The sequence below is a fragment of the Arvicola amphibius genome, chromosome 1, assembly GCF_903992535.2.
Source record: "Arvicola amphibius chromosome 1, mArvAmp1.2, whole genome shotgun sequence".
Lineage (NCBI taxonomy): Eukaryota > Metazoa > Chordata > Mammalia > Rodentia > Cricetidae > Arvicola > Arvicola amphibius.
Window position 1 is genome coordinate 177,376,307 of NC_052047.1, and position 14,383 is coordinate 177,390,689.

General features: G+C 36.6%; 1 protein-coding gene across 1 annotated transcript in view; it reads left to right on the forward strand.

The window, feature by feature from the left end:
* Positions 1 to 14,383, forward strand: part of Btaf1 (B-TFIID TATA-box binding protein associated factor 1) — a 90,337-nt gene that overhangs the window by 40,054 nt on the left and 35,900 nt on the right. Inside the window, exons 13-19 of the mRNA XM_038332091.2 lie at positions 541 to 665; positions 3,559 to 3,679; positions 5,697 to 5,801; positions 7,788 to 7,937; positions 8,566 to 8,708; positions 9,367 to 9,541; positions 10,954 to 11,157. Of these exons, the coding sequence (XP_038188019.1) occupies positions 541 to 665; positions 3,559 to 3,679; positions 5,697 to 5,801; positions 7,788 to 7,937; positions 8,566 to 8,708; positions 9,367 to 9,541; positions 10,954 to 11,157 (1,023 nt within the window). The remainder of the gene's footprint in view (positions 1 to 540; positions 666 to 3,558; positions 3,680 to 5,696; positions 5,802 to 7,787; positions 7,938 to 8,565; positions 8,709 to 9,366; positions 9,542 to 10,953; positions 11,158 to 14,383) is intronic.

The window sequence follows — 14,383 nt, forward strand, 5'->3', positions numbered from 1 at the left end:
ATCTAATTTCCTTTATGTACACAATAAACAGAAGTTCCTTGAAAAAGAAACAGCTATTTCTTCTTAAATTTACCCTTTATGTTTAGAGATACCAAGTTTTAATTTTTATTTTGTTTTTTAACATTTTAACTTGATCTCATTTTTAAGAGACTGTTAAATTTTAGCTACAGTTCTATTTCATCAAATCCAGAATATGAAGTTAAAAGTGCAGCCAGCATTATTTATGAGCTCAAAAACTAAACATGTATTTTCATGATTGTTTATATCACTTAAAATTCCCTGAAGCTATCCTGCCCAGTAAACCTCTGGGTGGGGAGGAAGTGAGAAAAGTAGAGCCTAATGACATTAAAAAGAGGTAGAGAATTGTTAATGGCAAATAGTGTCTTCTCCTTGATACTACTTAAAACTGACATTGTCCAAAGTCATTGAAGTTATATATATATCCTATTGACTCATTAATTACCCTTTGGATATAATTTGGCATGATTTATGAATTTGTTGTGTGAAGTCAATAACTTTTCTTAAAAACTGATCTTACAGGTACCCTCCATTATAAATACCTTATGGGATTCTCTCCTGGAATTAGATGATCTAACAGCTTCAACAAATAGTATTATGACTCTTCTTTCATCAATGTTAACTTACCCTCAGGTCCAGCAATGCAGGTAATTATTTCTTAGTAGTGTGATAGAATAATAAGCCTTTCTGTCTTTCTAGATGATTAAACCTAGACTTCTAGCAGCTTTAAGAAAAGTGCTGTATATTGAGGACACCACTTGTTCTCAGGAAGTTCTTTTCCTTCTTTATTCTAACTACTAGAACATTTGGGACAAGGTTATTTTAGAGGCTAGGATCAGACCTTAGTGGGAGATTGCCTCATGTACAAAGCCCTGTGTTCTAGCACTGCATACACACAAATAAACTTTTTAAGTAGTTGTTTGCTTTACCTTGGGTATTAGTTTTATAGTTCATTATCTTGTGGATTTAAAATAGATACCTCAAAATAGTTTATTTTAAAAATGTCATTTTGCTGGGTGGTTGTGGCTCATGTCTTTCATTCCAACACTTGGGAGACAGAGGCAAGTGAATCTGTTCGAGGCCAGCCTGATCTACAAAGCGAGTTCCAGGACAGCCAGAGCTGTTACACAGAGGAAACCCTGTCTCGAAAACAAACAAACAAAAAAACAACAAAAATTCAAACAAATAATCAGTCATTTTAGAGCCTTTAATCCCAGCATGCAGAGGCAGGCAGATCTCTGTGAGTTCCAGACTAAACTGGTTATCTAAGTGAGTTCCAGAACAGATAGGGCTGTTACAGAGAAATCCTGTCTTGAAAAACCAAAAATTAATCATCTAAACAAAAAAACAGTCAGTTTATATTATCTCCAGTGGTGGTCCAAAATACAGATTTTTAAAAATTTAACATGCAGGAATACTGTTATTGTTTCTAATAATAGTATCCACAAAAATGCAGAAGAAATTTATACAGCTTTTTAAAAATTCACAAATGGGGAAATTGCTCTTCTTAGCCTAGTGAGTTTATTCGGTGAATGTTTATACGATAATGATTTTAAAGCAGCTGTGGCTGTATGAATATTTCTTGAAATTCAAACATATTTGAAAAACATGTTCTTCGTATATTATCAGCTAATAAGTAGTATTTAGTGCAGAATTTAGTAGGCTATCAAGTGAGTTCCCACAGATCTTATAGAAGATAGCAACTGAAGCGGTAGTGCATATGTGGGGCTTCCCACTTTTGATAGCTTCTGATACTAATGCAACACAAAGGGATTGAGTGTGTTCAAGTTACAGCTCTACCAAAGCTGAATAGTCACAGGGGTTTTAAATTTCTTTAAACTAGAGGTTAAGTAAATCTCTTTGAAGGCCTAAATTCTAAACATTTTTGATTGTGAATCAGTCTTAGCTGAAACTATTCCAGTATTTTACTATACAGAAAACTGCCAGTATACAGTACATAGGGGATATGTTCCAGTAAAACTTTCACTAAGAAAGAAAGAAAGAAAGAAAGAAAGAAAGAAAGAAAGAAAGAAAGAAAAAGTCTATATAGGTTTAGCCTGTGGACCTTAATAGGTGGTACTTTGAGAACTAAATTATATAGAACTGGAGAGATCTTAGCAGTTAGGAGCACTGGTTGTTCTTCCAGAGAACCCAGGTCCAATTTCTTGGAGCCACATGATGATGTGAGGGCTCCCAGCCATCTGTAACTCTAGCTCCAGGGCTTCCAGTGCTTCCTTCTGGTCTCTGTGGATACCGAATGCATGTTATGTACAGATATACATGCAGGCAGGGCACCCATACCTATAAAATAATGAAATAATTAAAAAACCATAGGTAATGTAAGAATGCTATGCAATGAAATAAAATTTCTGATAATCCAATGTGGAATAATGTAGTTTTATGCCCTTTTTTAATTTCAAAATTGGCCTTATTAGATAACTTGTATCCTATGTTGTGATAATTGGCAGATACTTTCCAGCTTATACAAGAAGAAATGTAGCATGTCATGTGGAGCTTGAACAATTACACTATTAGCAAGTCTTTGTTATGATGCTTGTATGTATTCTAAATTACTCATGTCTGCATGTGTGTGTGTTTAATTAAATTTACTGAGTGCAAAAGTAAAGTTTATGTATACTTGCAAGTAAAGAAAATATTACTGTGAAGGGATCCTCTGAGGGACAGAATGGTAGTGTTGATATTGGCGTGTCCTTCTGTTGTTTGTTTTTTCAAGACAGAGTTTCTCTGCATAACAGTCTTGGTTGTCCTCTTGTAGACCAGGCTGGCGTCATACTCAGTGAGATCCACCTGACTCTCCTCCCAAATGCTAGGATTGAAAACATGTGCCACCACCACCCAGCTGAGATATCCTTTTTTGTTCCTACCTTTTTCCTATTCAGGGATATAGTTCAAATGCTACTGAAGAAGAACTTCCTAATTTGAAGCACCTTTTAGAAATGACTCCTAAATGTGGCAGAAGAGCTATGATTCAAGTTAGCTTAGGTTTGACTTTTCGTTTCTCCATTTAAAATTTTATCTGAGAAGGAAGAAATGAGAGTCTTCCTAATTGAGAAAATGCTAAACCAGGATAAGAAATTTTAGAACTCTATTATCTCTTAATCTCTTGCTTAAGGCCTGAAAGATGAATAGAAATAATGATAGCTACCCATTGAGATTAGTCCTTGGGATGCAAAAGCGTTATGTGAGCCCACTTTTGTAGCTAGGATACCTTTTTCATTTTTTTTTTGGGAGGAACAAAGTTACAATTGCAGATATATTGGAAAGTTCTAACTTAATGAGGTTAATTAAGGCATTAGTGACATTGAGAAACCTATTATTAAAACTGTACTGTATTTCCTGTCTTTTAGTTTTACAATAACATTTTTGAGTGTTAAGTGAATGAATACTCATGAAAATTGGATCATCTTTTATTTATTAAAAAACCATATCATCATCACCAGGTTCATACACCATTGATACTAGATAACTTATTTATGGAATTTAACTGAGAATGAATGGGATTTGTGTTTTCCTTCGTAGTATTCAGCAGTCACTCACAGTTCTAGTTCCACGTGTCTGGCCATTTCTGCATCACACTATATCTTCAGTCCGAAGAGCAGCACTGGAAACTCTCTATACATTGTTATCAACACAGGACCAGGTAAGGACTGATAGCTGTAAATACAAAACTTTTGTAACTTAAAACTCAAAACTTTTGTAAATTAATTTTATAAAACAGAGCAGATCATTGCCTCCTCATTGCTAGCTATCAAAAAGTCAGAATGCTTGGGCATGGTAGGTTTATAGTAACCAGGTAAACCTGAGAACATCGCCAGTATGAGAGTAGAAGTGTTTTAGAACTTTGTTTCAGTTTTATATTCAGAACATGGAGAAATGCTTAATAAATAGGAGATAATGAATATTTGTTACGTGAGTTAGGGATTGAATAATTCCTTCCTATAGGAGGCATGTTGGTCTTTATTTATGGTTGGTAGGTGATTAGCAGAAACCATCCCAGGTTATAAAGGCTGCATTTGAAGCACTGAAGTAAAATTCCTTAAAGACTGACTGCGGAGTCCCAACTCGCCTTTACTTAAAAATTGCTGTCACAAGAGCGTGCATTTTCAAGGATTGTATAATTTATTAGTCATATACTGAGATTCCCACAGCATTCCTTCAGGTCCTGTTAGTGTGAGCTGACGAGTCCTGTTTCCATTCCTATTTTTGAAATAATTCTGGAGATATGTCAGGAAAAAAAATACCAATAAGATGTTATTGTTTGAGCCAGTCGTTTATTTATATATTTATATATAATTATATTTGTTTGTATGTGTATGTATGTATGCATGCACATACTTCTCCCACCCCCAGACAGGTTTTTACTGTATTGGCTTGGCTGCCCTGGAACTCATTATGTTAACTAGGCTGGGCACCAGCTGAAAGATATTTGTCTGCCTCTGCCTCCTGAGTACTAGAATTGAAATTTGGGTCAGTCGAATTTGGATCTCAGTAAGTTTGAGGCTAGCCTGGTTTACAAAGCGAGTTCCAGGACAGTCAGGGTTGTTACACAGATAAACCCTGTCTCAAAAACAAAAACTTAAAAAAAAAAAGTAACAATACTTTGAAATATTATTGGGATTCATTTTATGCTTGGAACTGACTAGCACTTTACAGGAGACAGCTACTACTTTTTATATTTTGCAAATACGAGAACTAATGATAAAAAATTAAGAAACTTTCCCAAATTTACATCTATTCCGTAGCTCTTTCAGCTTTAACCTAAATTTGACATAAAAAGAAAATGAATTGTGTACCTACTGAATTGCTTTCAACTTCTGGATGTGAAATGAGCTTAAGTACAGAGTGAGAAAAGGAACCTGGTGTCTGAGTTCTTGATCACTGTGTTCCTTTGTCAGTTTCGCACGTAGCTGTCACTGAGTGATTGCTCAGTAACTTGGTGGGTAAGGTAGCACAGTGTATCACCCTGTTAGATCTCTTCTGTTTACTCAAAAATTTTTTTTTATTATTGTTGTTTTGCCCATAAAATTGGGAGATTCTAGAAGATACATTATTGTCAACTGTCTAAAGACATGTGCCCACCATTCTCAGTATCGTAGACAGCTGTTTTCATTGCCCTCAAAGTCGCCTTTGTTCTTATTTCCCAGCCTCTCAGAATCACGTGTTTTTCACTGTCTCCAGAGTTTTGCATAAGTCATGTATTTGGAGTCATCAGTTTGGAACCTTATTATTATTGAGATGAGAGTAAGGGAAGAAAGTCAGACTGTTCTAGGTACCTTGTGTTATTGATGAATATGTAGAATTTATGTTCTGATCTTTTTGCCCAGCAGCAGTAACTGAGCATTTCCCAGTTTCCAAAAAAGCAGTGACGTGTGCTGCTGACCTGCGGCTTACACTTGGTTCATTTCATGTTAGGGTCAATCAGGGTCTTCCCACCATTTCTCTGTGATTGTAGGATTGTGGAATTTTTAAGCCATTGCAATAATGATGTGGTACTTGTTGCCTCTTAAGTCTTATAAAAATTTATCACCAGTTGACTCTTTCTGATAAAGCCATTTGGTTTTTTTTCATGATAACGTTTGTGTTATCTGACTTTTTGTTCATGTAAATTAATGTCCAGGAACTACATGTCATAAATTTTATTATGTTTTTGTTTTCAGAATTCTTCATCTTGGCTTATACCCATCCTGTCTGATATGCTGCGACACATTTTTCAGTTTTGTGTTTTAGAAAGCAGCCAGGAAATTCTGGATCTTATTCATAAGGTACGTGATGAATCTGTATTTCTTGTCCTAATAAATTTGCAAATATAAATAAAAAATAATTAATATGCTATTGGTGAGGGATTTTAATGAATTAAGCCAACTAAGATATTTGAAGAGTCCAGTAATCTACCAGATAGTCCAAAAACTAGGCTCCTTATAGAATGTAACGTAAATTCTGGTTAGTTATGCTTCTTTGATTCTTCTTTATTTATTTATTTATTTTGTTTTTTTTTTTAAATAATTTTTATGGTTTATTTAACTTTATTTAATGTGCATTGGTGTGGTGTCAGATCCCCTGCAACTGGATCTTCAGACAATTGTGAGCTGCCATGTGGGTGCTGGGAAGAGCAGTCAGTGCTCTTAACCACTGAGCCCCTTGTTTTTTGTTTTTTGAGACAGGGTTTTGCTGTAGTTTTGGAGCCTGTAGGCTGGCTTCGAACTCACAGAAATTGCCTGCCTCTGTCTAGAGTCCTGGTATTAAAGGCATGAGCCACTACCACCCTGCCCAATTCTTCTTTTTATATGTCCTATTAAGCTAATATTTTACTTTTTAAAAAGAGCTTATTTTCTTTTTAATAGTGGAGGAGGTGGGGGGAGAGGGAGAAGAGGAGAGAGTATTTCTGTGGAGGTCAGAGGTATCCAGTTTGTTTTGTGTGGGGAGTTTATTGGAATATCTGAGACAGGGTCTCACATAACTTAAGGCTGGGCTTAGTTTGATATGTAGCTAGGGTTGGCTTCAAACTCCTGGTCCTCTTGCTTTCGTCTCTCAATCCTGGGCTTGCAGATATTTTGAGTATCCATGGATTACCATATTTAATTTATAAAGTCTTTCATAAACTATCAAATATTCTCTCGGTTTTTGTTCGTTATTTGTTCAGTAGATCCATGTACCTCAGGCTAACCCTGAACCCGAATCCTTCTGCTTCAGTCCTCCTGCGGGCTTCATAGATGTGTACCACCATGCCCAACTCCTATATTCCTTTTTTGTTTTTGTTCTTTTAGGTTTTTTGAGACAAGAGTTTCTCTTTTTTCTTTTTTTTTTTTTTTTTTTTTGGTTTTTCGAGACAGGGTTTCTCTGCAGCTTTTTTAGAGCCTGTCCTGGAACTAGCTCTTGTAGACCAGGCTGGCCTGAAACTCACAGAGATCCGCCTGCCTCTGCCTCCCGAGTGCTGGGATTAAAGGCGTGCGCCACCACCGCCCGGCTTTTCAAGAGTTTCTCCTTGTAACAGCTCTGACAGTCTTTGAACCTCCTCTATAGACCAGGCTGGCCTTGAACTCTCAGAGACACACCTGCCTCTCCCTTCTGAGTGCTGGGATTAAAGGCCTGCACCACCTCTGCCTGGCTCTTACATTCCTTTTTTTAAAACCTTTTTTACTGGAATGGAGATTGGCTCAGTGGTTGAGAGCACTTGTTGCAGAAGATCAGATTTGATTCCCAGCAACAGCATGGCAGCTCATAATCATCTGTCACATCAGTTCTAGGAGATATGCTAACTTTCTTCTGACCTTCATGGCTCCTGGTCACACATGTGGTGCAAATGCATATATGCAGACAAACACACATAAAATACACACATAAAAATCAATTTAGTCTTAAAAAAACACAACTTATATTTTTGGGTGTGGTGTGTAGGACAGGGGACAGCTTTTTAGGAGCTGGTTCTCTCCTTTCATCATGTAGGTTCTGGAAACTGAACTCAGATTGTTAAGTGTGGTGGCATGTGACCTTACTCATTGAGTCATCTTTGTGGCCCCCATGATATTAAAAAACAACAAAGCCAAAAACTTTTCTTTGCATTATTTCATGTAGTGTAGAAACCTATCAACCAAATCAGTATTTCAAAGGTGAATCTCTTACGTTGACTTTTCAGATGAATCTCGTGCTATATTGTATTCCCTCTAGTTCATTTTCCCTAAAAGTGTGTTTTAGATTTTGTTAGCACTTAATAGAAAAATTTGTTTTCTATTCTCCTTTTCACTTCATAGGTTTGGATGGAACTGTTGAGCAAGGCTTCAGTTCAGTATGTGGTAGCAGCTGCTTGCCCATGGATGGGTGCTTGGCTTTGCTTAATGATGCAGCCTTCTCATTTACCTATTGATTTAAATATGTTGCTAGAAGTAAAAGCTAAAGCCAAGGTAAGTATAGCGAGACCTAAGGGATTTCTTTGTTCACCTCATTACTACCAATGTAGTAGCTGTTGGAGAAATTTGTATTTATTGCTTAATTCTAAGGGTGCCTTCATTAACATTAGGCAGGTTCAATTCTTTATTCAGACCAACAAACTGAATAGTAATTATTAGTCCTTAGATTTTTGTTGTTGTTGTTGTTGTTGTTTTTGTTTTTGTTTTTTGTTTTTCGAGACCGGGTTTCTCTTTAGTTTTGGAGCCTGTCCTGGAACTAGCTCTTGTAGACCAGGCTGGTCTCAAATTCAGAGATCCGCCTGCCTCTGCCTCCCGAGTGCTGGGATGAAAGGAGTGTACCGCCACCTCCTGGCACTCTTAGAGTTTGTTTTGTTTTGTTTTTCTGAGACAGGGTTTCTCTGTGTAGCTCTGAAACCTGTCCTGGAACTAACTCTTGTAGACCAGGCTGGCTTCGAACTCATGGAGATTCGCCTGCCTCTGCCTCCTGAGTGCTGGTATTAAAGGTGTGTGCTGGCCCTTAGAATTTTATGAAAAGAACTACATTTTACTGGCTTCGCTGTTTCCAATAAAATTTTATTGATTAATCTTTAATTATTGCTTTTCCTTCCTGCTTTTCCTCTAGGAGAAAACAGGTGGTAAGGTGCGGCAAGGCCAAGCCCAGAGTAAAGAAGTGCTTCAGGAGTATATTGCCGGTGCAGACACCGTCATGGAAGACCCGGCCACGAGGGATTTTGTAGTTATGAGGGCCAGGATGATGGCAGCTAAGTGAGTGTTCATCAAGTGTCAAGTATTATAGTTGGCTAATAGCTGTGACATTTAACCAGAAGATTGTTTTTCATGTTTGTCACTTGTTCTTCCTTTATACTAGTTATCTAAGAAAAATTAAAGCAAATAAACATTTTTAAGTTTTTGAAGTTTTAAAAATGGTTGGGTGGTGGTAGCCCATGCCTTTAATCCCAGCACTTGAGAGGCAAGTGGATTTCTGTGAGTACAAGGCCAGCCTGGTCTGCAAAGAGAGTTCCAGGACAGCCAGGGCTGTTACACAGAGAAACCTGTTTAAAAAAAGGCGGCGGGGGGGGGGGATTGGGGTGTAGTTTTGTTAGTAGAATGTTTGCTTAGCATGTCCCAGTCTCTGGATTTGACCCCAGATAGCACCCAAACAGTGTGGTAGTGCACACCCACATTGTCCCTTCAGAGGTGAAGGGAAGGGGAGCAGGGATTCGAAGTTATCCTCAGTGATGTAGAGAGTAGAGGACCAACCTGAATTATGTTAGACCTGTATCAAAAACAAAAACGAACTATCTCCTGTCTTCATGAAAATAAGCTAGAAGATAAGTTATAGTTTTATGGGGAAATTTATAACTTTAGTAAGAGAAATTTTTGTACAAGTAATTTTATAGTATGGCCTTTCCTTCTCTTTTAGGTTGTTAGGAGCACTTTGTTGCTGTATTTGTGATCCAGGTGTAAATATGGTAAACCAAGAAATTAAACCAGCAGAATCCCTTGGCCAGTTACTTCTATTCCATTTGAACTCCAAATCTGCTTTACAGAGAATTAGTGTTTCATTAGTAATATGTGAATGGGCTGCTTTACAAAAGGTAAGGTATATTCCTAAAGTAATAAAGGCAAATTTAGTAAAACCAATTTCCATTAGCATTTAGGACTATTTATAACTTACAATATAAAAGTAGAAGCAATTTCTTTATGAAAATCTAGCAGTTATGGGAAAGTATTCCATATCAAACTGAACATTAATTGTCATCTGTTTAAACTTTTTTTTAGCACCCCATTCATACCTGACTACTAAGCTGTGTTCATATAGTATCTGTCCATCCCTACAGTCTGTTACAAAGCTCCCTGTTAAGACTTCTGTGTGTATAAAAAGAAGCAAGCCAGCATCTGACTGTGTAATCCAGTTGGCCATTACTTTCAGGCACCACATTTTCAGTGTGTTGTGTTTTTGGAGCTTTATCTATATGGATAGTAACAGGCAGAAGTTTTGGTCACAAGAAAAAAAGATCTCTACATTTAAACTCAAATCTTCATTTCTAGATGAGCCAACTTCCCTTCTAGTCTCTTTAACTTTAAACTTCTATAAGATGTATGATTTTATGTAAGATTTATTTCTGGAAATTTAACTGTCTGCACTTGCTGTGAGAGTTGCTTGTTACTGCCTCTTAGCAGTTTGTCAAAGCTATGTCTAAAAGTAATTGAACCATGCTTTATTGCAACTGAGACCCTACTTTGCCTCTTGAAAGAAGCAAAGCTTATCTGTTTTGTTGTCAGGACTCCATGTGCTGGAGAGGCAGTGATGCTGTGTTTTTGTGCCTCTCAGACTCAGCAGCAAGTGTTGACAGTTCGGTTTCTGGACCCTCACAGAGCTTCTCTGGATTTACTCTGTGAAGCCCAGGCTGATCACCCAGATCTCACAGAACCCCTCATGGCTCACCACTGAGGCCATTCCCCCTCTTGTTGGGGCAGGCAACAACCAGAGAAAGTGGGAAGGGTTAGTTAAATTTGGGGGCAGGTAAGTAGCTTTTAAATTATATCCATTTTTACAATACAGCATGTGAAGCTGTGGTTGAACCTTTAAAGATATCTAATATCAAATTTTGAATAATATTTTTAGTGCATGCCAGATTGTTTTCTGACTCATGTTTATAGTAATATACTTCTAAATGTCTGCTCTATTTATTTGTTTGTTTGTTTATTTGCTCATTTATTTTATATGCATATTTTGAATAAATTCAGAGTACACTAAGAATAATTAGGTTGAAAATTAAATGCAATTATAGTGGCTACATGTGCATGTCCTCTAGTCATATTAAATTTTCAGAGCAGTTTTGATGTAATGTTTTTTCTTTGTGTAAATAACTGTTCTGAAAAGTAACAGACTATAGATTCAAAATCAGTGGCAATGTAGTCTTTGGTTGTCTAAAGTCAAGATTTAAATGTCTCTACCATTATATTCCTATATTTTCCCTGAATCTTGTTATCTGTTGTATTTTAGGAGTGTAAAGCTGTTACCCTAGCTGTGCAGCCACGTTTACTTGATATCCTTTCAGAACATTTGTATTATGATGAAATTGCTGTTCCGTTCACACGAATGCAGAATGAATGTAAACAGTTTATATCATCATTAGCTGATGCACATATTGAAGTTGGTAATAGAATAAACAACAATGTTTTAACAATAGATCAAGCTAATGACCTGGTGAGTAAAGAAGTACCTTTTTTAAAATTTTATTTATTGTTTTTTTTTTTTCCAGACAGGGTTTCTCTGTCACTTTGGAGCCTGTCCTGGAACTAGCTCTTGTAGACCAGGCTGGCCTCAAACTCACAGAGATCCGTCTGCCTCTGCCTTCTGGGTGCTGGGGTTAAAGGCTGGCTCGAAGTGATTTTCTTAAATTTTATGCCATGAAATAAAGATTAGAAATGTGCCGTGCTGTGTCACCACAGAAGCGTACTAATATATATGTTGGATCTGTTTGTGAAATGGTATCTTGTCATCCTGTTCTTTAGAAAGGTTATTTCATTGTACTCAATTTCTTGAAATTATAGGACAGAGAACTATTTAATCCATCTTACTGGAAAACCTGCCAAGTTTTGTCACTTGTTGGTGTATCCTGAGATTTTGGTGGTGGGAAAACTGCCTCTACAGTTTATTTAATCCATCTTACCAGGAAATTTGGGAAGTTTTGTCATTTTTGAGTACATCATAAAATTTTGGTACAAGGGGGAAACTACTTCTATGATTTCTTGCGTATTTTTCTTTTTGGTGTAAGATGAAAATATTCGAACATATAGAAGCAAAAGTGTTACATAAAACTGCTCGTGTACTTAGCATTTAGAATAACAACACCCATACCTAGTGGTTAGATTTTGCAGTTTAACATTTTACCAAATTCATTATATTATACATGTACTTAAAAATAGCTCCATTTTTCCAATCACCAGTTCATCTGATAATTTCCTAACATTTCTAAGTAAATACAGATATTTGTACATGTTAGATGAAGGCACAGATGTAAAGTGGACCAATATGGATTTCTCATAGATACATACCAGAGAAACACAAATGCAGTCAAGATAGAGAACAGCGCTGTGCCGCTGTTCCTGTTTCCAAGCCTATCCTTTCTTCTCCTTGCTCCCAATTACAATTATTCTGACCCGTCTGTTACTAATTTATTTGTGCATTCTATAATTCTGTATAAATGATACCATATATTATGCAGTTTGGTATAAGGATTTTGGGCCATGAAATTTTTGAGTTTATTGTGTTTTGCATATTATTTTTGTTGCTGAGTTTACCACAGATAGTGCCAGCCATTTGCCTCTTTATAAAACATGCCCTGTTCCTAGCTTTTGGTTATCGTGGATAAAGATGCTATAAATATTTTTTCAATCATTATTATATAAATCTTTAATATATAGTTAGATTTTTCTTAGATAAATATGGTAGAATTGCTGAGCTAAAAGAGATGTTTGGCTTTATTTATATATGTATTTAAATTAATTTCATTTTATATGCATTGGTGGTTTTGCCTTCATGTATACCTATGTGAGTGTCATCCCCTGGAACTGGAGTCACAGTGGGTATGAACCTTCATGAGGGTGCTAGAAATTGAACCTGGTTCTTCTGCAAGAGCAACAAATTCTCTTAACCACTGAGCCAACTTTTCAGTCTTTTATATTTAGGCATTTCTACTTTGATTTTTTTGCTGCCATTTTTATATTAGTTGACCTGAGGTTTTTAATAGAAAATGATTTTTATCCCTATTTGGAGAGTTGTCAGCATTTTCTTTTACAAAGACTCGTGTCTTTACCCTTTATCCCTTTTTTTCTTTTTTATTATTACAGCTCAATCAAAGACTTTCTTACATTATGCCTAGTTCCAGATTATTTTCTAAGTCTTTAGGCATTTCCTTGTTCATATAGCTAGCCTGTGTGATTGTGCTAGGTTTATATAGTCTTTTAGGGCCTCTCTGTCACACACCTCCTCTACTTAAACATTATTTCTAGCCAGAAGTGTTGGTATCAATCTAGTCCCAGCTTTGGGGGAGTAAAGCAGGAGAATCTCAAGTTCAAGGCCAGTCTGAGCTGTGTAATGAGACTATCTCAAAACAAACAAATGAACACGGACTTGTTCCTTCCTCTACAGTTTTTTTCTTACTTTCGTTACCTTGTGTATGTTTCTCATTTCTCTGAGTTCCTCTTCTTCCTTGGGTTAGCTTTTTGAATCCTTTTCAGTTCTTTGGAAAACAGCCTGCTTTCTACTTCCTCACATTTTCTTAAAGCAAAGACATACCAATAATGCATGAACCATTCTTTTAAAACTAGGCTCCAAACTACAGAGAAAACCTTATCTCAAAAAACAAACAAAAAACTAGGCAGGCTGTCAGGTGTCTGTGGTCCCAGCTACTTGAGAGACTTGGTAAACTGAGGTTGGGAGAACCCTTGGAGTTTGAGGTCATCTGGGACAGTTTGGTAAGACCCGTCTCCCAAAAAAGAACAATGCTGGGCACACAGTGTTAATCTCAGCACTTGGGAGGCAAAGGCAAGTGAATCTCTGTGTGTTAAAGTTCAGCCTGGTCTACATAGCAAGTTCCAGGTTCCCTAGGGCTCCATAACCAAACCCCCAGTGTCAAAACAGAAAGCAAAAGCTTAAACTGCCAATGCCGAGTCTTCACTGATGTCTTCCATTATAAAGAGTAAAGCAATTCTGTGGCCACAGGACTTGTCTTTCCTTAGATTTAGATTGAGTCAGTTCCTTCCTTGTGTCTCTCCCACATTTGTTTCCACTTTGAGGGGGTAAAGGGGTTTAGGACATTAGTTCAGTCTTAGGGGTTAAGACATTAGGGTTTACTCATCTGTTAGATTAGTTAAATGACAGCAGTAATTTGGGGTTGTTTGAAAATTTATCCTCAATTGTCAATAGTCAATGAAAATTGGTAGAATAGTACTTTAGACAGTGTTTCAAATTTTTAAGCCTAACAGTTTCTTATAAATCTTGAGCATAACAATACCAAATGGACAAGACAAAGTGGAAAGTATAAGTTAAACATAGTGATTTCTGTTCCTTTGTAATGAGCAAATAGGCACGATCATGTAGCTATAATTTAAAACCTCTTTTTTAAACCTTTTATATTTTTTATTGATAAAGAATAAGATCTCATGTAACTTTAGTTTTTTTTTTTATAATAAATATAGAATTAGCCGTTTTGTCTATTATGGAATCATTTATTTATAGGTCTTAAAAGATAGGTTCTTGGGGAATGGCTCAGTGGTTAAGAGCACTGACTGCTCTTCCAGAGGATCCGGGGTCAATTCCCAGCACCCACATGGCAGCTCACAACTGTCTGAAGATCCAGTTCCAGGGGATCTGACACTTCACACCAATGCATATAAAATATAAACCATAAAAAATATTTAAAGAAAAA